General features: G+C 41.7%; 1 protein-coding gene across 1 annotated transcript in view; it reads right to left on the bottom strand.

The window, feature by feature from the left end:
• The window catches only part of RIT2 (Ras like without CAAX 2), a 305,834-nt gene that overhangs the window by 204,690 nt on the left and 76,038 nt on the right, over positions 1-25,106 (bottom strand). Inside the window, exon 2 of the mRNA XM_006022493.2 lies at positions 14,364-14,420. Coding sequence (XP_006022555.1) covers positions 14,364-14,420 — 57 coding nt within the window. The remainder of the gene's footprint in view (positions 1-14,363; positions 14,421-25,106) is intronic.

Raw genomic sequence — 25,106 nt, 5'->3', positions numbered from 1 at the left:
CTTTCCTTCCTATGCAGGAGGTCAAACTCGAAGATCTATTGAGGTCCCTTCCAACCCTAGAATCTATGAATCTATGAAACCATGTTCAACAGATGTTCCTCACTCTGGAACTCCATCCTTCTTGAGGCCTCCCAGAGCCTGACTCTGAATAGCTGTTGGAAGTATTGAAAGACCTTTCTCTTTGAGCAGGTGTCGAGGCAGCTGGGTCAAAGTGGGACACAAATGTCCCAGTGGCTAGGATGCCATGCAGCAACTGCCACTGCAGACCACCTGTCTTCTTGGTGGTTGGTGGCTTATACAATATGCACCAAGCTGGGTGGGCCAGTGGGTAATCTAGTGGCCCCAGGCACCGTCGCCATGGTGTATTGCGGCAGCCTGCCAGCACCTGGGCATGGCAGATGTGAACCACCCAGGCATATAGCCTTCTACGTGATAGAACAGCAAAGGGACAGCCCGTGTCACTGTCAGGTGGCACAGCGAGTGTAATCAGGGTGCTAGACCCACCGGCCAGCTCGCTGACCACAGCTGGGTTGACTAGCAGCATGGGAAAAGCCTCACTCAGGGCATCTGCAGCACAGGGGACCTGGAGTGCCCAGAGATGGTCATTCAGGGTGGCTGCTGCCTCTAGTGGCAGGGCAGCCTAGATGTCACACAGGAGATAGCCCACACTGTGGACAGAGTGCATGCCTAGCTGGGTGGTCAGGGTCTCAGGTAAGAGCCAGGCTGACCAAGAAGGGTCAAGGCAATGGCTCAGGCAGAGGACACACACCTGGATGATAGCAGCCATGAGGCTAGCTTCAGGAGAGCAATCCCCACCTTCTTGAGGGGAGAGGGGTCATCCTGCTCTTGAGGTTGCTTGCAACAGTCAGAAAGCTGGATATCCATCTCACTAGCTTCCTCATCCAATTCCGTAGGCTAGGGTGTGACCAAGAGGTCAGCTGACTCCTCTACTGCCCTTTGGGTTGGGCCTCCAGAAGAGAGGCATTCTGAATCACTTTTACTGCCACCCGACTGTGGAAGCTGGGAGACAGGCAAGGGGTTGGTGACCCCTGCCGTCTCTTCCCCCACCTCCAAGCTATCCCCGTCCACAGTCATGTTCAACAGGGTTGCCCACATGACACCTGGAGTGGGGTCAGGCTTTCCAGCAGGGGCCCCCCCAGTGCCGGCCAAGGAGGGTCCCAGGAGGGATGGAGTGTCCTGACAGGCCCCCTTCACCTTTCTTTCTTTGTTGTTCTTCTTCTTAGCAGTAGGCAGCCCACCCTTCATAGGGGATGGGCCAGACCTCTCTCAGCCCACCTCCCCACGGCCAGCCATCTCAGATGAGGCTGTGGTGGAGGGAGGCCGGGAGGAAGCCTGTGTCCCAGAAGTGGATGGGCTATCCATCGGCACCACTGCAGTCACCGATATTCTGGCCACTTTCTCCAATGGGCACTGAGCTGCTAGGTGGGAAGACCTACCACACTAAAAACACAAAGTCTCCCCCAAGGAAAAATAGATCACAAACCTCCGCTCGTTGAGTGTATGGTTCAAGGAGTGAGGCAGAGAACGAGAGCCCTCCCTGAGGAGCATGAAGACCTGCCTTCGAAAAGACAAGATATGCTTCAGCTTTGGGTCCTTGCTTCCAATCCTCAGTCAGTGAAAGGTTCTCATAGGAACCCCATAGGGCTCAAGTCCCATTGGTCACATGTGGGGGCATGTTGGAAATTACCACCCTCAGAGCCTGGATATCTAGGGCCATGACAAGATAATGTACGCCTGCAATGTCCAGACCCTCCATGCACACACTGTTGACCAGGGTGGAAGTGTTCAGGTAAATTGCTGGTACCGTGTTAGCACAACCCATGTGACATATGTTACACTGTCCCAGGAGACCAGCTAGGGCACTTACACAGACCTCAACCCTGACATAGGGAGGGGTGTGAACCCTCAAGCCATGGGTAAAGGGGAGGTCTGAGAGGCATCCCCATGCCAGCTCCTGGGTGTAGGAGCATCCATTCCTGCTAGGACAGTGTTAATCCCAAAAGCTAAAACTAAGAGAATGAAAAAAAAAAGTTGTATATATTAATTACAGGGATAAGTGTCTGGGAATGTGGCCATAAAAATGAAATGGGAGGAGGAAAGGGGTGGAGTGAAAAGAGTCAGGGGGAGGCTTATAGAAGTTAGGAAAAACTAGGAACAGAAAAAAAAGGAGAGGGGATTAAAAAGCACTCCTCAAAAGGCAAGATATAAGAAAAGAGAACTCCACACAATAAACAAGCAAAAAAGAAAGAAAGAAAGAAAAAGAAACAGTAAGGAAAAAAAACTGCAAAGTAACAACTCGCAGACAAAGAAACTGCAAATAGAGGGGAAGGGGACAGAGAAAACGGGGGAAAAATACTGCAAAAATGCAAGAAAAAATCAGGAAGGGAGATAGACAGAAGCAAGAGAACTTTAGACAGGTGGGAGTCAGGAAAAGAGATAGGAAGTCGGGGAGTCTTACGCTCAGGATTGCCCCAAGCAGCTTCAAACGAGCTTGGTCCAAATCGTCCAAAGCAGAAAGAAGGAAGAAAGGAAGGAATCATCTTTTAGGTAGACCAAACCAGAGCTATTTCATTGGTTTTCCAGTTAAAAACAGAGTGAATATTGACAAAAACCACCTGGTAGTCAATATATATCATACAGCCAGATTATGGCCATTGAATTACCACTTAATAAGCATGCTGCTCTACATCAGACTGTCTAAATTGTCTAGGTCTAATAAGTCCCCAAATTACATTTCAGAAATGGATCTAGAGCATCAGAAAAAAATGCTGTGTCAATTTGAATACAGCGTATTGTTTTATTTATCCAATGCATTTATAGTCATATTGCTACCTATACAAGAAACCCTAAAAAAAAAAAAAAAACCAAACAGTGCATGATTATAATGTCATAATCAATAAAACGTAATACATGAAAGTGATACTCATGGAAAATCCATTTCCCTATGGCACTGTTGTAAGAATATAAAAGCTGAATGCTTCTAATCCTCTAATAATATGAACCTATCATTGTACGGTAGATAGTCTTTTTCCTAAATGGAATAAACTCGGCACTGTTTCTGAGGAGAAACAGAAAAAAGGAAGGTTGATACCAAGATGCTACACTGATGGGATTCTATTATGTTCTCTTTTTCATCAATGCAGATAAATGGTTATCACCACACACTCATATTGGCTGCGGATCTAATCTTACTTAGAGTCTAATTCAGCAAGGTACTTATGCATATTCTAATATGAGCATGGGCCCATTACCCATAAGGATAAATTAAAGTACTTCCTTCCTTAAAATTAGTTATAGGTTTAACTATTTTCCAGGAATGAGGGAAGAGTGCTTAAGCCCCTGGTCTGCTAATCAAAGTCAGAGGTCTTGCCTTTACCAGTTATAGAACTGGGATCTATATTTGTATTTTGGAGCTTATTTTAGAAACCCAGTGTGAACCTTATAGTCAGGATGTATAAATCCTTGGGTAGAGATTTTGAATTTTTATAAAATTAAACAATCAAATCCAGCTGGCGTTTGGTTTGTGCGTGTGTTTGTTTGTAATATCAAGCGAAAATACCAGCAGTTTTTAGTCTGAAATGAATTTTCTGCACGTGCTCATAATTCAAAAAGTGGCCATATCATTTCATTTCATGGCACTTTCAAGGGAATTTAGAGGGTTTTGTTTGCCGCTTAGAGGAGAAAAGCCTACCAGGTTGTTTGAAATCTAGTGTCGGCGAGTTAGTGTGCCTTTGAAACAGATTACTTCCCAGACTCTCTTAACAGCCAAAACGAACAGGTGATGAGAAAAATAAACAGATATATAATTTGCCTTCTCCCATAGCAATAGGAATTGTGCACCCTACAGTGGACCAAAAAAAAAGGAAGCTAGGGTGAGAAAAAACTACTTGGGATAATATAGAGAGTCCCTGTTTTATTCTAGGATATTTACTCTGCAGTTTAGAATAAAATATGTTCTGGGCTTTCAAACATCGTTTTACAACACTCCCAATTTGATCAAGGCATCCAGTAGGAATAATCTAGCCTATGTCTGAACAAGCACAATTATGTTCATTTCAGATGATATTGCCTGCTTATATCAAAACTGAAGTTTGCATTAATCAGAACAGTTGTTATAGATTGTCTCCATAATGTTCTAACCCCATCCTATTTCTATTTGAAATAGAGGGAAACACTGGAGGGAAAGAGGAATGCCAACTTGATATCAGCAAGTTAAATGGTCCTCGCAACCCCAGATCACTGGAGAAATCACTTATTTCCCAGATGATGATGTCAGGCAATTATTTATTAATTCTGCTCTTTAGTATTTCTCATATTCACAATGTTTTGGAGCTTCCAGTGACAGATGTAACCAAGACTTGAACTGATTAAACATTATAAGAAATGCAAGGCTGCTGATGCACAGTGGTGCCAAATGTTCATAGTATCTAGATATTAGCCTAACCACTATGTAGGTGGATAATCGTTGTCCTTGTGTAATGATGCAAATGTGCAGCAAGCACATACAATGTGCAGTGTTTGCATTTACATATTCTTGCACAGAGGTGGTGGCTATGGGGTCAAAACAAAAGGCCTGAAATAGGGTCATGCATGGGAGTAAAGGCGTAGCAGGCAAACTGAGTTATGTTAAGACTTTATGACCAGAGTTTAGGTTTTCCCAGAACTAAGCAATTATATCGTATAGAGTGCCTTATCAGGCACTGGGAAAAGTGAGTGCTGTGATTGATACGGTGGGCAAACCAGAGCCAGCAGTTTCCCTAAAAAGGAAAGAAAACCAAAAATGGAATAGGCGTGGAGTACCTTATCTAAAAAGATGAGATAAACTTGAGGATTGCACAATTTGGGTGAAAAAGTTACAAAAGTAGTGGACAAACAAAGGGACAGCATGTGTTTTGTGTTGCCACCCTGGGGAGGCAGAAGCAACCTTCGACTTCTTGTTCTAACAAGGGGAATCCAGGAACAAAAATCCCACACACCCAGCAGAGGATCTGAGGCAGGTCGCTTTTGTAATGTCTGAAGGAATCACTGACGGTGTATTGCATGGAGGAAACTTGTAATAAAGGTTAGGGATTACTATTAAAGTTCACTTGATACTAAATCAGATGAGGAGCCGTGTCAGTCCTCAGGGGTCTCTGGTAAAAGGAATCCTAGTGGTAACGAAAGGTAGCAACATGCAGCATTTCAGGGAGAAGAGTGATCCAACACTTCAGAAGATAGCTGTAGACCAGGATTTAAAATTCCTTATGATGGCACAGATTTCCCAGGAGACTTCAATCTCTCTGCTACAGTTCCCTAGATGTAAACTGGAACTAAAAGCATGAGTATCACAAAGAGAAATTTAGTAATAGCTCTGACCTGCTATTATTAGATATTATTAAATATTTTCAGGAGAGGATATAGGACCATATACGTATTTTAGGATCACAGAAAGTGCGCTGCAGCCCTGCATCTGATAGGTGCATAGCAGACAGACAGAAAACCAGGGGGGAGAGAGAGAGCTCATTCAGAGGAAATCATAATGTGAAATCAGCCATGTCCTGTAAACCATAGCAGAGGATTCAGGAGGATGTAGCTAGTCTAATCCCATTTTGTGCAATAGGAAGGTCCTAATAAGGACCCAAGCCTGGTTCCAGTTTCAACCTCAGTTTCACTATGAACATGTAGATTTAGCTGAAACAAAGGCAGCGTCAGAGTAAGGTAAGTGTCAACCAGGCAGTCCATGTTTTTCAGGCTCCTGTCAGAAAGTCTTATCTCTTACAACCCCAGACACATCTTTTAATTGTATTTATTTATTTTTTTAATCACGAACCACCCCAATGCTTTTGATAAAAATCAGCTACACAGTTGGAACATTTATGGTTCCTCTAGTAATCCAGGACTACATAGACTCGCATGCATCCTTTTAAGTATTCGATTGCTCAATTGAAAAATTGAATCATTTCTCTAATCTGGTTAACCCACAGTTGCTTTGGACTCTGCATGTGTGATTTAAGTGAGAAAAAGCAATCTAAAATCTCTCCAGCTTCTTTCTGGTGGGAAGAAGTGCCTAACGCTGGGATCAAAGATGAGTTGATATCTTCCATCTTTTTTTTAACCAACTGCCATCTTTCCCAACCAAGATTCAAATATCTGAACCTCAGTAAATGTAAATCAGGGGAGAACTGGTGAATTCAATAGAGTTTTGCCCCTTTGTGCTAGCTGAGATTCAGTCCATTAGTTTCTTCAGACACTGCTTCATGAATTTCTAGTAATACAATGCTGTCACATTTATAAGTTTCTTTCTTGTCCGATATACATGCAATCAACCATAACAGTATGTCCAGTCAATCCTTTCAGCCAGAGCATTTAGATATTATACATTGTTCATGTTAGATACAGTGGTTGGACGCTTACTGGGAATTTTTAACAATTATTTTATTTCAGACAATAACTTTGGCCCAAAATTAGCTTTCTGGTTGTGTGCCCAATTGGTTTGGAGCATACAAAATACTCCTGATTAGGGACCATGAGCGCATCTACACGTGTGCTTTACAGCAGAGTTAACTAATTAGCTCCACAGTGAAGCATCACCCTCTACACAAAGTGCCCGTATTAGGGGACGGTGAATTAATAAACTTGGCCTTAAAATAGTACTGTTGGAAACTATCATGGCAGTCATTTACTTCGCTGCAATGCACATATAGACAGTGACTGAGACAGCAGCACTTTGAGACATGACAGAGTAGGCCAAGTTGGCAGCAGGCTCGGGGGCTCAGCCACAGGGCTTCACAGTTTTAGAACTCTTGTGCCCAGCCAGCTCCTCTGCCACCCAATGCCACCACCCAGAGGCCAGGGCTGACCCCCTGAGCCTGCTAACAGTCCAGGGCTGCTCTGCCCTGGCTCAAAGTACTGCTGTCCTGGGTGCATGTGTAGATATGTTCCGTCGAGGAGCTTTGCACTACAGAAAAACCCCCCCCCCCCCCCCCCCCCCCCCCCCCGCTGCTTTGTGATGCTGAGCATCCCTGATGTGCTGGTGTCCTGCCCCTGCCCATGCCATTAGCCCTCACTTCAAAGCCACAGCCCCCACAGCCCTGCCAGTGCCCTTCACCCCAGACCTGCAGCCCCCACCTACCCTCCCACTTGCTTTCTTCTGGCAGCAGCTCCCCTGGGTGTGTGTGTGGAGTTTGTGGGTGGATGGGGGATAGGGTTTGTGGGGGGAAGGGTGTGGGTATGGCGGTATGTGAGGTTTGTGGGTGGGTGTGGGGTTCTTTGGGGGGTTATGAAGGGGTATGGGGGGTGTGGGAGAGTGTGTGGGGTTTGTACGTGGTTGTAGGCCCCCCATCACGCATCCCCCCTCATGGTGTACAGACCCTACCACCACTGGCTCAGTGGCAGCAGACAGCAGACAGTAAGCCCTTGGGGGGCTCATGATCATGGCAGGCAGAGCCCCTGGTGGCTCACACCTCTAGCTGAGTCCCACCTAGCTGGTGCACACCTTCACACCAGACTGAGCAAACTCTGAGTGAGAATGTGCAGATTGTGGCACTGCAGGTGGGAACCATGTACCATGTGCCATTGGGCCGGGTAGCCTCCATGCCTCCATGTGGAGCTTCCAGCACTCCAGCACTCCAACAGGAAGCCATCCATGGAAGCATGAAGCCCACCTGGCCTGCTGGTGCATGATTCCATGCCTCCATGCCTCCATGGGTGGCTTCCTGCCTGGCCTGATAGTGTGCAGGTTCTGGTTCACTCGCCATTGAGCTGGGCCAGCATGGGGTTTCCTGCAGACACCTCTCTATTTCCTCTGTCCCCACCTGCACACCCCCATCATGTCATTGTCCCCCCTCCTTGGTAGTCACTCATACTTGCCCCACAGCCCCTCTCCCCCTCACTCCAGCCCTGCCCCCAGCCTCTGCAAGCTCCACTTATCTCAAAGACTCCAAGAAGGAAAGCAAGCCTGAAACAAGCCTTGGCTTACTGATAGTCTCAGGCCTAGCTGCTCACCCCTCTCCCTCCCTTTTGGGACAGGGCTTAGGGTTTGCCACCCTTTTTGCAAGAAGCTCTTATAGGCTGGAACTCTGCCAGCCTGCAGAGAGCTGTTTGCAAAAGTAGAAAATCTGTGGGTATCTCTATTAAAATGAAAAAAAAAACAACTGTTTTTTTCTCTTTTAAAAGGGAAAATCTACAGTTGTTTTTTTTATCATTTTCCATGGGAAAAAGAAAACCTGGATCCCTGGTAATTTCACTCCCTTGTATCTTTATTTTCTCCCCTACCCTTTGGTCAATTTTGTTCATGTGACTGTAAACACTTTAGGGTAGGTACTGTCTCTTATTACTTGTTTGGGCACAATAGGATTCCCCTCCTCATTAAGGCTGATAACCACTACTGTTTTTCTCTTTATGATTATTCATTATTTGTGTTTTACAGTATCTAGAGTCCCATAACCTAGGAGCATAGCAAACTAAAGTTTATGGATATACATGGGATGATTGGTAGATAAATTAATGATAGCAATGGGTATATTCACCTGATATTGTGGTCTCAAGGGTTATTATGACTTGTTTCTTCCCTCTTTTTCATTTTGATTTAATTAATTTTTTTACTGAGTGCAATGAGTGAGTTGGCTGAGATCCTCTTGTGTTTTTGTTCTCTTTGGAATTGACATATTTAATTTTTATGTTGTGATTTTTTGATTACCAGATATTGTGCTCTGTGTGGGTTGGGGGGGCATCGATTTTACTGGAAGATGCTGAAGGGGAAGGGATGGTGTGTGTGTGTGTGTGTGTGTGTGTGTGTGTAACACTGTCCATTAAAATGTCCATAATTACTAATAGTTGCTACAAAGCAAATGTGAGATGATCCCAAGTTGATTCTGCAACAGCTCACATATGCTAGTGGGGTGGCAAGTCTGGAAATGTCAAAGATGAGCTTGAAATCCATGACAAGTGCAGGCAAAAATAGGAAAATACTTGTTTTTTTTGCAAAAGGACAGGAACATTTTTCAGCCTGCTCTAATAGTTTTAATGCCAGCCAGCTTTTGGGCCTTGATTTGCCCAACTATGCTTAAGCTCAATAGAACATTATTTCACGTTAGCCCATTTATTTTGACATACTACTTGGTATCAAAGGAGTATAGAATTTACCCATAAATGAATAAAGTAAATACCCTGCTCTTTGCCATCCATCTTCATGACAAATAAAACATTGCTACTATTATTCATATTTTTTTAAAGGTTCTGTAGTCCATGTCCTGACAAACTTCCAATCCAGTCATTCATAGAAGACTACTGTGTGTCAGTGATGGCAAAAACAGATGGCAAAAAACAGATACACACTTTCCAATGTAGTAATCATCCCTCAAGGTAGGAAGGTGAAACACCAGTTTTCTAACATCTGAGACATACTTTATGCAAAACCCAACTCATCATCTTTCTATATCAGTGAACAGTAAAACTCAAGACATTCCTATTTGCCTTAACAGCTGAAGTATAAGTCTTGTCTTGAACCCACCATTTCTCAGAGCATTGGATAATCATCTCGAGCTTCATAAAGCACATCCTAAATTCCTATTCTTTCATATCCATTAATTTTGGTTTTAGGATTTAAGGGATAGAGAAATTACCATTTTAGTGGGTGTTACACTATGTACTTTCATGTTTCAGAAAAAATCAAGCTGAATGAAAAAAAAGGGGGCACAGCAAAAGTTGGGAAGATGCAGGTAAACCAATAAAATAACCAGCAGACATTTGCTGTTGCCTAAGCACAATTCTCACGGACTGACTATGAGACAGATGAATCTTGATGATTTGTCAGAATTTTACATAGGAAGCCAGACAAGAATAGCCTGATAAAGGTGGAAAACAACTACACTTGGACCATTTCTTCTTCTTATATCAAGTCAAGGATTCTGTCACATGTCTTTGGGTCTTATAAAGTTCATTGTGAAAACCCCATATTTTCCCCTTGCATCCAGTTGCCCCACACAGAACAATACTTTTACTGCAAATAATAAATTAAAATTTCCTAACCTGAATCCATGCTAATCTGCCAGCTTTGCCTTCAGGGGTCCCCAACTTCATATTTTTAATGATTATGACATCAGGACCCAAACCAAATTTCTCATCTACCAACCTATTCTCATCTCTACTCTGTTGTATGGATGTGAAACTTGGACAGCATACTGAAAACACCAAAAACTTTGGAACATTATCATTAATGATGTCTTCAGAAAACCCTCCATATCAATTGGAAGGACAGAAGCATTTTAGCTCAAGCAAGTACCACCAGCACCGAAGCAATGTTTATATACCAGCTCCACTGGACAGCATGTCATAAGGATGCCTGACAACCAATCCCCAACTCACTGATAGCCAGTGCTGTAAAGGTGGGTAAAAGAACAGATTTAAGGACACCTTAAAGGCCAATCTGAAGAAATGCAATATTACCATCAATTCATGAGAGACTCAAGTACTGAATCATCCTCCATAGTGCTATAACGTGTGGCCAGGCATTCATCATTTCAAGCAAACTGTGGAGGCAGATAGATGCAAAAGACAAATGTAAAGAATCACCAGGCTATATGCCTCCCTCCCCAAATCATCTTCCATGTCTGCACTCAAACATGTGAATCTAAGATAGGTCTCCTCAACCATCTACAGACTCACTGATGACTTTTGTATTTACTGGAAGACTGTCATCCTTGCACTGAGGGACTTCCACTGCTGCCAGCAATGACTACACAATGGGCTTCCTCACTGCAGACAGTTTAGAAAGGCATAATGATAGGACTGGAAGTGTCACCTGGATCAACCTCTAAGCACTGTAGAGGGATATTAACCTTTGCCTCTATCAGGAGATCAGCCCTTACATCTGGAAATCAGAGACTCATCCAGTAACAAACTGTAGCACTGTTTTGGGATAATTTTCTTTTCTGCCAAAGTGGTAAAGGAAACTGGAAGCTCTGAAGTAGAAGTTGCTGCTTGTGTCAGTGGTTGAATTGACCCCCTATAATGAGGTGTTGAATGGTTCAGTGCTGAATGAATCAGTGCTAAATGAGGCTGTGCTTGTTTCAGTGCCAGATGAACTGATGCCAAAGTCAAGTAGACAGACATAGAGTTAATTTATCAAAAGAAAAAAGAGTGGCAGGTGATGGGGTATGTTGTACCAGTGCAAATATATCTGATTCTTGCAATGCCAACTTCAACAGTATCAGCTTCTCTCTTATTGGCTGATCTTCTGGCCTCCAATTAGATGGTGATGTTGAAAGAGCCTAGTGCCAAGAAGGTAATTCAGGGCTGTGTTCCTTTCTTCCATAGGCAGCAGAAGTAGCTGACAGATTTTTTGGAGTTTAAACCGAGAAACCTTAGAATAAAACAGTGAAGAAGGCTCTTCCTTCCATTATGTCTCTTGCCCCAGTATTGAGAGGTTGCTACAAACTTCAGTGTTCTTACGTACGACCAGTTTAAACCCTCTTATATTTAATTGTACCAACATTGTTCTTTTAGCTGAAACAGTGCTGTTCAATTGACTAGGACCAGTCCACAGGCTGGATTGGGCCCTGCACCACCTCTATGCACCACGACTGGTCCCCAGGGCCTCATACTACCTTCACCCAACTAGAGCCCAATTGTGGCTGAGAGGTGGTTTTGTGGTTCCTCAAGGCCCAATCTTGGCTCAGCCAGGATTAGGTTCTGGGGCCCTGTGCTACCTCCATCCAGTTGTGATGAGGCTGAAATAGTCTCAGAGCCATAGCTTAGAGAGCTCTCCACAGGATTTGTGGGGAGTCCCATGGGCTGGACATGGCACTGGGGAGTGGCTTTAGCCCCCTGGCCAGGGGTTGAGCATCCTTGTTTCCTTCATAGCCCTTTGTGGGTCTTAGTCTATCTGCCACTCAGTGGACACATCTACATGTGTGCATTTACTTCCCAGTACCCGAAATTACTGCACAGCACTGGTGCACATCTACATGTGCATGCCTGTACTGCATAGTAAATACAGTGACTTATGTTGACTTGAGCATAAATTTGATACTTGCATCATGCAGGTATCAAATTTATGCCCGGTAAGTTATTGCACAGTAACACATGTGTAGACACCGTACTGCGCAGTAACGCTGTGTGTGTGAACTGACTTGGTTTAGTTCACACACACTACTTCAGTACCAAGTCAGTCCACACAAAAAATTAATTCACTTTAATGCCTGCACATCTGGATGCCAGCCTATTCCTGCTTACTGGGCAGTAACTAACTGTGCAGTAAATTTAAGCTGGTGTAAATGCATGTGTAGACATGCCCAACTGCTCCCAAAGTACCTGCCTTGCTTGAGCTGAAGAGCAGGAAATTGCTATGCACACCATATAAAAGAAAAGGAAAGGAAAGCTCTGACTTCCTCTTAAACAATGACTGTTCACTCAAATAGGACATATTTCACAAACTAACTATATTTGGGATTAGTTCAGGTAATACAAGAGAAAGCCTAACTACTGCCTACCAGAAGGAAATATCAGACAGCAATGAGTGAAGAGATCTGGAAAAGGTAAAAGATGCAAACAATGAAGTACTCTGAACAGTCACTTTCAAACTTTTGTCTTGCAAGCTTTCTTCTTTATAGCCAGATAAATGTTTGCTTTCAGCCATCTGTCAGTACAGAATGTCCACAAAGTTAATCCCAAGTGATGGATGTACCTAGTGGATGTCCAAAGGGATAACTATGTGCTCATTACTCACCCTTCCTTTTTCTTAAAGGTGATACCTAGAATCACCCAACCTCTTCGGGATCAAGCAGCAGTAACTGATGGGCAACAAGAATCAGAATGTTTTTCAACACCATTTTTTTTAAAGCAGGAATTTAAGGTGATAACTAAAAGTAATGATACACAGAAGCTTGGGACTATACTGTCATAACCCTTCTGAGAGTTGGCAAGGATACCTGTCTCACGTGCATCTCTTCCCAAGACCAAGAACAATACTCTAGGAATGCTCCTTGACTCACCCACCCATTTGCCTATCTTTCCTGAAGAGAAGGAATGATGCCAAAATCCTGCTCCCTAACAGCCAGTAAAACAATCTGATGTTAGAGGAGTGCTCTAGAAAAGGAAGAGGTGTGTGTATATGTAAACAGTCAGTTATTAGGAGATAGAGCAAGTGTCTGTAGACGATGCTAAGACTATGCACAAAGATGCTGGGTTTTGTGGAGCGACTTCTTGTGGTGAACAACAAACAGCTTCCATGAACCCAGCTCTTCTCATGTAGCACTCAGCACCTGGCACGGAGAGGATTAACCACTAAGGATTTACCTTACCTTCAGCTGGTGGTTTTTCTGCTCCTGGTGCATATGTTTCTACTGAGCCTCAAAATGAATTGAATCACAAGACCAGCTCATAAACTTCTGTTCTAGCCCAGTTTCTACCAATCCTAACTCAACAACATGGTCCACAAACCTGATGCATGTTCTCAAGAAGACAGCTTTCAAAGAAGTGCCTTAGATGAATGTTAACCCTTTACCGATCATGAGCTCAATTATTTGATGGACGAATGCTAATCAATTGAATATAGCCCAGAACAGAACATGATCCTCTATTGCAGTTACAGTACAGTTAATTCATTAGCAATTCTGGTATTTTATATGAACCCTACCAAAGTATATTTTAATGAAAAAATGGTTTGATAAACAGACGAAAAAATCCATACAGAATGGGCTTTTTTCATGCTTGAATACAGTATATTGAATAGCATCATTTCTTCTTAGATGCTTTTACTGTAACTATACAGCCTCCATTAGTTAGGGATCATGGATAGCTCCATAAAAAAAAACAAATGCAAAAAAACCAAACTTTACAGAGCCATGTTGTTAATTTTTTTTTCACAGTATTTGATGACAGAATAACTACCGTATGATCATGATGCAGACAAACGGTCATTAAAAACGGAGCTCAAACTATGAGTATTATAAGCCCTGTGAGGCTCACAAGTAGGTGCTAGGGCACTGGTTTTCAAACTGTGCTCTGTAAAATCTTGGGCTATCACAACACATCGTCAGGGGATCTGCACAGACATTGGGGTTAATGGCAGAGCAGGCTGGGAGGCTATGTACTTCCATTGCTGAGCTGGTTCACATCAGCTCATGCAGGGGTAGGGGTGTGCGGCAGAAGAAGTGATATGAAAGGGTTCCGTGACTGAAGCAGGTTTAAAAACCACTATGCTAGGGGATCACAAACAACCTGCCTTTCTGCCATACTGCTAATTCATGGAGAGGCTTCACTGTGGAGCAAGTATCGAAGTATGGAACAGGAGGGCTTCGTAGCAGAAATAGCACAGAAAAGCCAGACTGGATAGTTTAAAGGAAACGATAATCCCTACTCACCTATAGTTGGATCATGATAATCAGGAAAGCGATGACTTATGAACTGCATTGTCATTGCTGGAAAGGAAAAAGAAATGGAAATGTTATTCTCTTTAAAGTGAAATGAGGTGAAATAAAGCAGAAGAAATTCAGAAGTCAGAAACCCGAATATAGGCCTCCTTCTGACTGGACTAAAAATCTGGCTGATATTTGCAATTTTGTGGGGGAAAAAAGACACATTAATTTACTGTGGTTTTGTCTGCAGATTCTTTACCCTACCTTAGTAATATCTACATGAGCAGAATGATTTAAAATTGGACAAGAAGAGATATCCTAGAGAACAATCTTGTATGTTTAACAGCAAGAGGCTGAGGCAGGCTGTTAAAAATTGCATACAGCTACCTTGACTTGGCTTTAATTGTGGTAACTCAGGGGCCAATTAATATCCAGGTTATCCTGTATGTAGAAATAACCCACATAAAGGTTTTGAAAGAGCATAACTTTCACCCAGAGTCATTGCAGTAGAAGGGTCTTCAGGACTCACTGAACTATGAGTGGTTTTAAAGGAACTTTGAGGTAGGAAAACACCTTTGTTGTGCATGTGGAAAACAGAAAAGGTTAATGAAAAATAGATAGTATTGTGTGAATACCTGTTTTAGAATACAGTAAAAGATAAACGTGCAATAAAAAAAGGGTTCGGTTTATTTTAAATCAAATTATTTTCCTCTTCTTTCACATTTTATTTAGCAACTTGTCTAGTCAAATAGCCAGAAAAGAGACTGCCATGTCTTTTTTAACACACTGTTAAATACCACTCAAAGCCTAGTCAACGACCGCATTTCTCCCCGAAGCAAAAATATTGTTAATAATCTTACAATTACATATGAATCTATTCATTAGAGACTTAATAAGATACCCCATGAGGAAACTCAATAAGGTTGCCATTGTGATGGAGCACATCCTCAGTAAAGATACAGCATTAAGAAAGTATCACAGTATGAAAAAGTTGTTTTTAATTTTGAAGGGAAAATTGTACGGGAGAAGCTAATAATCTTCACGTTAAACTGAGGAACAGGCTCTTCGCTATAAAGGTTGGCAAGTAATTAATTTTTCAGTTTGACTGCCAAAGCAAGAAATTAAATGGACAAGGAGAACAGGTCAGAATGATACACAATATTACTTTCCCTGTTGAAACAAAAAACTAAAAGATTGGTTTTTCCTACAGATTGAATGGATATTTCCATTTCTGTAATCAAAAGCAAACACTGCTAGATCCAAACACTTGGGAAGAGAACGGGAGTCCCCTTTTAACCAGTCACCCAGTAGTTGAAGCAATGTTTCTCAGCCTTTTTAGACTCAAGGGATGCCTGCAACCCCTCAGAAAATACCAGCTCTTGCTTTTCACTTGATTTTTTACTACAGAAAAATGATAGAGCAGTTCTTCTGTTGCAAAGAACTCAGAAAGACAACAACCGCTCACAATCTTTTTAACACTACGGGCTTCTATTTGAAGTCTCTGGGTTTATCTTGTGAATCATGTCTGCTGTATCTTGAGACACCCCAGTGTGCCATGACACCCTAGTTGAGAATCACTGGCTGTGTCTGCATGAGATGCTGACTGCAGGGCAGCTCATTACTACTGCACAGTAGCTCGTTACTCCTGCGCAGTAGCACTGTGTGGCCCGAAGCATGATGTGACGCTACTGCGCAAATAGCAATGAACTACTTCATAGTCAGCATCACCAAAAAGTAATTCAGGGATGCTATTGCACAGTAACTTGGTTACTGCACAGTCACTTAGTACTTATGTACTGACCATCATACTGGGTGTAGTTACGCGTGTCTAAATTTAATGCGCATTAAGAGAATTCAGGCACATGTTTACACGTGGGCGAGCTAATGCACATTAAGGTGCGAATAGCAATGTCACTTTAGCATATGTGCAGATGCATTAATGTGCATTAACACGGTGTGTATCCATTGATGCACACTGTGTTAAACCACATTAGTGTGTCTACATGTGCACTACCATGACTTTAATATCCACGCCTAAATTTGATACCTGCTTTTTGATACATGCCTAAATTTGATATGCACCTACATTTAATATGTGTAGAAATGCACCCTTAATGCACCTTAAAAAGGACAATGTTAGGCTAAGCCTGCTTAAAAGAGGCACATGTAGACATATCCAGTGTGGAGCATTCTGGGGAGGGGAGGGGATTCTCAGCATGCTGTGTTGGCACTGAGATGATTTCGATGAAATACATTTTAGTGGAGCAGGGACTGACTCCCAGGTATCCCAACTTCCATGTGGATACTCTAATTATCAGGCTAGCAATTAATTCCCACTTTTGCCTACTGAATATTTCAGCATTTTAGTAGAACAGGTCCAACAATAGAGACTGAGGAAGCCTCAGCCAAAAGTACTCTATAGCAGGATGGTTAGGACATGCCAAACAGGCTCACATTTTAGGCAGAGGACAGAAGCATGCTGATATACCACATGCTGAGTGAATGCCATAACATAACAAGCAGACTCCTTCCCTATTTGTAAATCTTTCCTGCGATTTGTGTCCATCTGAAACCTCTCAGGAAATTCAACCTGCGTTCATGAATACTTTGGGGGCAACAAAAAATCATTTTTTTCAGGAAATAAAAGATTCACCCAAACCTACTGCTGATAAAATCCTTTCTGACCAGAGACGGATGTCATTCCATTTGAGAGATCCAGCACTTTAATACAAAACTACTGCTCATTTCCATTTTGTTAAGAGAAGAATACATAAAGGTCTATCCTTGTCAGACTTATGGACAATGACTGAGAGGAAAACCTGATGGAAAAACCGCCAGCAGTTTTGTTCCAAAACTTCAAAATATAATTTAAAAGATTGATTGGTAAAAAAAAAAAGTTTGTATTCTTACAAATGACACCAACTACAGTGCCTGCTCTGATTTCTGATTCTGTTTTACTAACATCCACTCATTAAATTTGAAGCAGGAGACAAACAACCCTTCTTTAAACTATTTGGAAGCAGTTTCCTCCGATCAGATTGTTTTATGGCTGAACATTATCCCCTCAGAAAAGTTTTAGAAAAATCATTTCAGCCAGCCAGAAAATAATGCTTATCATTTTGTGGTAGCAGGGTTTACATTTATCATGGGGTGGAGGGGCAGTAACACCTAAATCCCACTTCAGCCTTAATTCAAGGGTTTAAATTGTATACACTCCTTGTGCATCTGAACTAAACTAAACTTCACCTCAATTAGCTAAATTGACACTGGAGTGGCCTGCATTTCCTAAGGAGATTTGTGTATGGTTTCAGATCCCAAAAGTAAAGTGCATGGCTTAGGCACAGCAGTATTATCAGCTCTCACAATTTATAGTGTGTTTCAGGCTAATCAGTGGTTTTCTCTTACCAAAACAGCAGCTGAGCTACAGTGATCAAAAGATTGCAATTGTCTTTCAAAGGAAAAGGTGTCTACACCTGTGGGTTATGAAAAAAAAATCTTGAAAATGCGACCGTTAAAGAATTAGAAAGCAGAAGAAAAATAAAAAGAACTCTAAAGGCATTAAATAAAAACACACTACTTTTTTCTTTGTGAATCTCCTGGCTGGCAAGGGGGACCTAACTTAAGAGTTGTGAATGCCTGCAGCTGCTGCGCTGCACGGTGTAACGTAAAGACACACCCCTGCCCACAGGCCGAACGAGTTCCTCTCCTTTGATCCCAGCTTCCTGTACAACCAAACACAAGTTGGTTTTTTTTTGTTTTATCTGGGTTATCTTAAATATCAGTTCAGAGAGCCTCTAGACCATCCTTGCTTTGAAAAGCCTGCACGTAAGTGAATCCAGAAGTATACAGCTCTCGCACAAGATTCTTTCTGTTATCTTTGAGCATCAGGAGTTAACAAGATGGCCTTATAAAATGTTACAGACAAGTAGGATAAAACATTTATTACCATGTTAATAAATTATTGAAACCTTAGTGTAGACAAATATAAATGTTAAGGAGCTGCATTTTAAATTCATAGTAACTCAGAGACCATAACTTTTTAGAAATAAAAGCTCGTTAAAAGTACACATACCATAAGTGATAAATCTACCTGTAGTCACAATAATGTTGTTCGTCTTTTGTGCTGTCAAATCTATTATGTTTTAGAAACTGCATGTATTTGGGTATTTCCATATCCAGAACACCTGATTTTTTTTTGGTAGGAAGGAGAGCTTTTTGTTTTCTTTTCTTTTTTTCCTTGGGTTTCTTTTTTTGGCTTTTCCTATCTGAAGGCTGTTTATTTTCTATAAAAATACGTTGAAGTTCAGTGTAGTTTGGTATAAGAAAAAGAGGCAGCTAACAGAAATAGTGTATATGGTTTTGACATGCAAATGTTTAATGCAATTTTTTTTAGAGATAATAAATTGCCTTTAGCACAAACTGTCTACACCCACTCTCTGGTATTTGCTCATGAAGGTATACTCCACTGCATCATCTCTCAGTCCAGCCCCGAGGAAACCAATATCCTCTACTGACACTGAAATTCTGTACACAGACTGAGGATTCAAGGTCAAATGTGGAACAGCCCAAAGTCAGTAGAAAAGTTATAATCCAGACAGGCACTTAGCACAAACTGTAATGTTTTAACGTGCAGATGCTCACATTATAAATGCCTATATTATGGTCTAAGTATAACGTTTAACAACCCTCTTAGTACCTTCAGGGAAAGACAGAGGTCCACTCATTTGGTATAGCATTTAAATATGTCCTGCCTCTGTTACCTGTAGTTAGATACTTTCCACATAACTCCAAAAGGGAATTAATCATTGCACATTGATCTTTGGTGAATCCTCTAAAGACCTGCATAGAGGGTGTAGACACACACCATGTTTTAAATATTTTCAATTTACTTTGAAGGAAAAGTGGAGTGAACACACAGCACCTACCTCAGGGAATGTGATATTCTCTGGTTTACTGAAAAAAATCAGTACCACATTTACTTCAGAGAATGATATTATGTTGTAAGTGGGCATGTCTACACATGCTTTAATGTGCCATAGTTACTGCACATTAAGTTTAGTACTTGTATAATCCAGTACTAAATCAGGGCACAGGAACTGCAGTTTCTGAGCAGTAGATTCATAGATTCATAGATATTAGGGTCGGAAGGGACCTCAATAGATCATCGAGTCCGACCCCCTGCATAGGCAAGAAAGAGTGCTGGGTCTAGATGACCCCAGCTAGATGCATATCCAACCTCCTCTTGAAGACCCCCAGGGTAGGGGAGAGCACCACCTCCCTTGGGAGCCCGTTCCAGACCTTGGCCACTCTAACTGTGAAGAAGTTCTTCCTAATGTCCAGTCTAAATCTGCTCTCTGCTAGCTTGTGGCCATTATTTCTTGTAACCCCCGGGGGCGCCTTGGTGAATAAATCCTCACCAATTCCCTTCTGTGCCCCCGTGATGAACTTACAGTAGCACCAGTGTACATCTTTTTAGTGATGCTACTGCGCAATTGCCTAATAATACTGCACAGTAGTGTGTTGGTGCTGTTTTTGCTGTGACACTCTACTGTGCAGTATCATTAGGCTACTGCATTTAGCATGTCATGTAGATACCCCCTGTGTTATGTCCTCTACCACAGTGGCCATGTCCTCAATAGAAATGAGCTCCCTGTCCACCTCGTGGTCAGACCCTGTAGTCATAATTATTTCCGAAAGCTAACTTGTGAGAGCTGCTGATATGTTCTGACTTCAGAGTAAATTTATTGAGAAGTAAGGTCCCTGGTAAACGAGTGCAGAGGAAACCCACCGTGGGTCTAAACCCATTGTATAAAAAGGAACAGTAACACTTGTGACTGTCCTTAGTTTAAACGATCAAAAAGTTATCTCTGCACAGGGTTGACTGGTGCCTCCTGAGTCTGGGGCACAATTTGTGGGTGGGCCCAGGCTAAAATCCCCATATCCACTCCTATACTTCTGTGCCATGACTTAGTGCCCCCCGCCCCCACACGTCACCAGCCCATGCAGCAAAAAACCTGCCGCATCCTGAGCAGTGCCGAGTCAGAGGCCAATCTCAGGGAGTGGGGTATGTTCCCCCCCACTCCGTACCCTCCCTACCAGTCACCTGTGTCTCTGCCTTTGTCATTTGTGTGGATCTTGATTGGGTTGGCATTTGATAGGGGTATTCACATCAAGACTAGGTTTTGTTTCTAACTGGGCTTACATTTGAGCTTAAAGGTGAGATACCAAGTCCTGTGACGAGTGATGTGCCTCTGGCTAAGTAAAAAAGTAGGATGTTTGGAGCCTAGTGGAACTTTATCCAGACTGACCTGGATAAACTGGAGAAATGGTCTAAAGTCAACTGAATTAAATTCAAGACAGACAAGTACAAAAGTCTGCACTTGGGATGGAATAATTGCATGCACAAAAATAGACTGGGAAATGATTGACTAAGCTACAGTATTGCAGAAAAGGACTCAGGGGTTACCGTGGAGCATGAGCTGAATAAAAAACAACAGTGTATTTTTGCTGCAAAAAGACCCAACAGCATACTGGGTTACATTAACACGAGTGTTGCTTGCAAATCAAGGGAAGTGGTTAATCTTCTCTATTCAGCACTGGCAAGGCCACACCTGGAGAATTATGTCCATTTTTGGGTTCCAAACTTCATAAAAGTGGACGTATTGAAGAGTCCAGTAGAGACTAACTCAATTATGAGAGGCAAACATGATTATATGACTTATGAGAAAATAAAATAGCTAGGATTATTTAGTCTGGAGAAGACAAGACTGAAGGGGAATATGATAGCACTCTCATATACCTAACGGGCGGGTATAAAGAGGATGGAAATAGATTATTTTCTATGGCTGTAGGGGACAGAACTAGGAGCAATGGCTTTAAACTGCAGCAGAGGAAAATTAGGTTGGAGATTAGAAGGAACTTTCTGACTACGAGGGTGAACAAGCACTGGAACAGGCTGCTTAGAAAGAATTGTGGAATCTCCATTCCTGGAAATGTTCAAGACCAGGTTAGACCGACAGTTGGCCAGGGTGATTTAGTCCTGGGATAATCCTGTCTTGAGCAGTGAGCTGGACTAGATGACCTCCTGAGGTCCCTGCCCGCCCTAGTCCTATGATCTTAACTTGAAGGTCAAAACATGAAGCCTCTTTGGCGGTAACATACCTCTGCGGTTAGTCAACAGCTAAACTGGGACAGGGGTGAGCATGGGGGGAGTGAGTTAGTGGCCGTGTCTACACAAGATGCTGACTACTCAGTCATTTAGCACTCATATAAACAGTAACCAGAGTTATTTTGCAGTCATGCTAAGGAGTGTCTCTTTTGTGATGCTGATTGTGCAATAGCTTGTGACTACTGTGCAGTACCATAGCATCACGCTTCCCGCCATGTGACACTACTGCTCAGTAGTCATGGGCTACTGGACAGTCAGCGTCTCATGTAGGCGCAATTAGTATGGCACCTAATTTATTTTAAAAACAGGGTCCTTAGGCTTTAAGCATTGAATTCACTACTTGCATAAGAAAGCACAAATCAGCCAGTCTGTGGAAGTGGGCTCGTTTATGCCATATCAACCTGGCCCCCTAGGCAGTCCCATCTCCTCCTGAAATAAATTAGTTTCTTCAGTGGGCGTAAGATCAGCCCCAAAGTCTTTCTCCAAAATGAATTATTTTCACAAGTTAATAAGAAAAATGCATGAGCATCCTATGTTGCTTTCATGAAATATTCTTATGTTCTCACTCCTTTTCTCCTTATCACCTGCCTTCCATCACACACACCCTCATGGCACACACACACACACACGGATGCACAGTTTTCTAATCATCACTTGATTCCTCTTCTTTTTCCTTTGGGGTTGAAGGCATGAACGATATTGCAAAATGTTACAAATCTATAAATTAGAAGCATTTACCTCCAATTTATGGCACATAAGAAACAGTGTATTAAAAGAGAGCTTTAAAACAGGATATTAAAATGGAACAAATGGATAAGACTGGCATTTAAATAAATACATATACATGCAAATGAGGAGTCAGTAAAAAATATGTTTATTATAAAAATATACTCCTATTTAATCTGTTGCCATTATGGGGAAACATTTTGAACTGCAAGTTGCCTGACAGATATTTAATGAATATTTTATAAAGCTTTGAGGAGCACTCCATTTAAGTGGTACATGTTCATCACATGGCTACTAGTATAAGTAAAAAGATCATTGTTTCAAATGAACAGGTATTTTCCTGATACCTGTCTGCAGCTAAATAATGGCAGATTGCCTTGGATGAATAGATATGAGCTTCATATGCATTGGTAATTACATAACAGCAATAATCTCCTGCATTTCCAAAATCAAGAATATGTGTTTTTCAAAGCCTAGAATTAGTTTTTATTTCTATTTCCCATTATGCTTATCAAATTTTCATTAACCAATTACAATAAATAATTAAATGTTAATTATTTTTCAATAGTTTTTATAATTACTGTACTTGAATGTGAGCTGTACCCGTATAATATCTATATTGGCATTGACCTTAATATAATTATTCTATATGAATCTTAAAGCTAATCCTATCTAATTATTTACACTTCATTTCCACTCTCCCCCTTTTACTTTCTTGACAATTCCTAGTAAGAAATTACACACACAGAGGAAAGCGCAAAGGCTATGTTGTTTAGTCTAAAATATTCTAACTCAACAGCAACTTTTACACATTTTGCTCAGCACAGTAATATAAAAGTTAATATGAAAAGGAGTCCTTTAAACAACTCTTTTTAATCTTCATGTATATATATGGGGATCATAAAGATGCTGCCTCAACAACCAGAAAGGCTGAAATAATTCATACAAGAACAATAAGTATAGCACAGTTCCGCCACACAACCGATTCTTCTCAAATGTTACCTTTTCAGACCACTTTCCAGGTCAACATGTTTCCTGCCGAGAGTGCAACAAGGGTCACAGTTGGACCAGCCATGCTGGTGGCAGTTCTTCCACCAATATTAAGCTCTTCCATATTTTCCCCCTTTTTTGTCATAATAACTTAAACAGAAGAACAAAATGATCAAGGTGGTGGCTGAGTGCATATTGGTAATTAAAAATAAATATTTGGCTGACTTGGGTTGGTTTCAGACATATAAACCATCCTGAGTGCTCCTCAGCCTAGCCATTTCTGGTGGGTTCACTAGAGAAGGGACCTTATGGAAGAATGTGAATGTGGACAGGATCATGGCTTTGCAGAACTGGCTCCTAAAGAAATCCGGCATGGAGGGAGGGACAACTTGTAGCTGGTCTTTAAAAAAGAAAAGGGTGGCAAAGAAGTCACTGAGATCCAAACTTCAGGTGGAACAGACAGGAATGGGAGTGAGGAAAACAATATTGTGAGAGACAGGTGAACAAGAAGAAGAGGCAGAGATATGCATACATTTTAAGGTGCAGATCAGAAATTTGAACCGTAACAAGTCAAAAGAGGCATTTTGGTCTTTTGAAGTTTTGTGAAAAAAATTGTGGAATTTTACAAATAGAGCCAAAGTTGGTACAATATGGCAGATTTTATTTTATATTAAAATCTATCAGAATGTTATCTATAACATTTCAGCAGGTTCAGGATTTGTTTTCTTGCACCTGCAATATTTCATGAATATAGGCAAATACTTATCATATGGAAATCACAGAAAATAGGCCTGGAGGGATGTTCAAGAGGTCATCTAGTCTCTCTCTCTCTGCCCCAAGGCAGCATCAACTAGACCCAAACCATTCCTGGCAGATGTGTGCATAACGTGTTCTTAAATAAAACTCCAGTCCCAAAAGGTCTGAAATGTCCTGGGTAATCTATTCCAATGCTTATCTATCATTCCAGTTAGAAAGATTATGCAATTTAAGCCTATTACATCTTATCTTCTCCCCAGTGAACATAGAGGACAATTTACTGCACACCTCATTACAGCAGCCTTTTCATATGTGAAGATTATTCTCATATTTCTCCTCTGTTTTCTCTTTTCCAGACTTATAGACCCATTGTTTTCAACTTCTTCCCATGAATCATGCTTTCTGGGACTGAGATCTTTTTTTCATGTCTCTCTTCTGGACTCAGTCCCAATAGTCCCTAATTTTACTGAAGTGCAACCCCATAAATGGACACAGCACTCCAGGTGGTGCCTTGCCAGTACAGTGCAAAAATTATTTCACATCTTTCTTAGGGAACTAGGACATTTCAGTACAGATCTAGCTTGTTTCACAATCATACAACATTGTTGATACACGTTAGTTTGATCTACTTACATGGTGGGCTGACTGAAAAGCTCTAGCCTTCTCAATGCTTTCATTGCTACCAAGAGTTAATCATCCTTTCAAGCAGCCACAGTTGGAGATTGGCTTGTTTCGTTGGCTTGGAAAAGGACAAATGTGCATATAACGGTCCATTTCATAGTTCATTCCTTAACTTTTTGACTGAATTGTTAAGTGGAAGTGATGCACAACTTTTTTCTATTGATTTCCTATCAAATAAAAATTGCCATAATAATATGAAAATGTATATGTGGTGAACAGCAAAAGGCTTATCTATTGGTTTTTTTTAAGTATACTGAAAGGTACCCAAATTATAGATTCATAGATTCATAGATGTTAGGGTCAGAAGGGACCTCAATAGATCATCGAGTCCGACCCCCTGCATAGGCAGGAAAGAGGGCTGGGTCTAAATGACCTCAGCTAGATGGTTATCTAACCTCCTCTTGAAGACCCCCAGGGTAGGGGAGAGC

This window comes from Alligator sinensis, unplaced genomic scaffold (genome assembly GCF_000455745.1).
Source record: "Alligator sinensis unplaced genomic scaffold, ASM45574v1 scaffold1018_1, whole genome shotgun sequence".
Lineage (NCBI taxonomy): Eukaryota > Metazoa > Chordata > Crocodylia > Alligatoridae > Alligator > Alligator sinensis.
The sequence above is the reverse complement of the archived record's forward strand: the minus strand, read 5'-3'. Positions and strand labels throughout refer to the sequence as shown.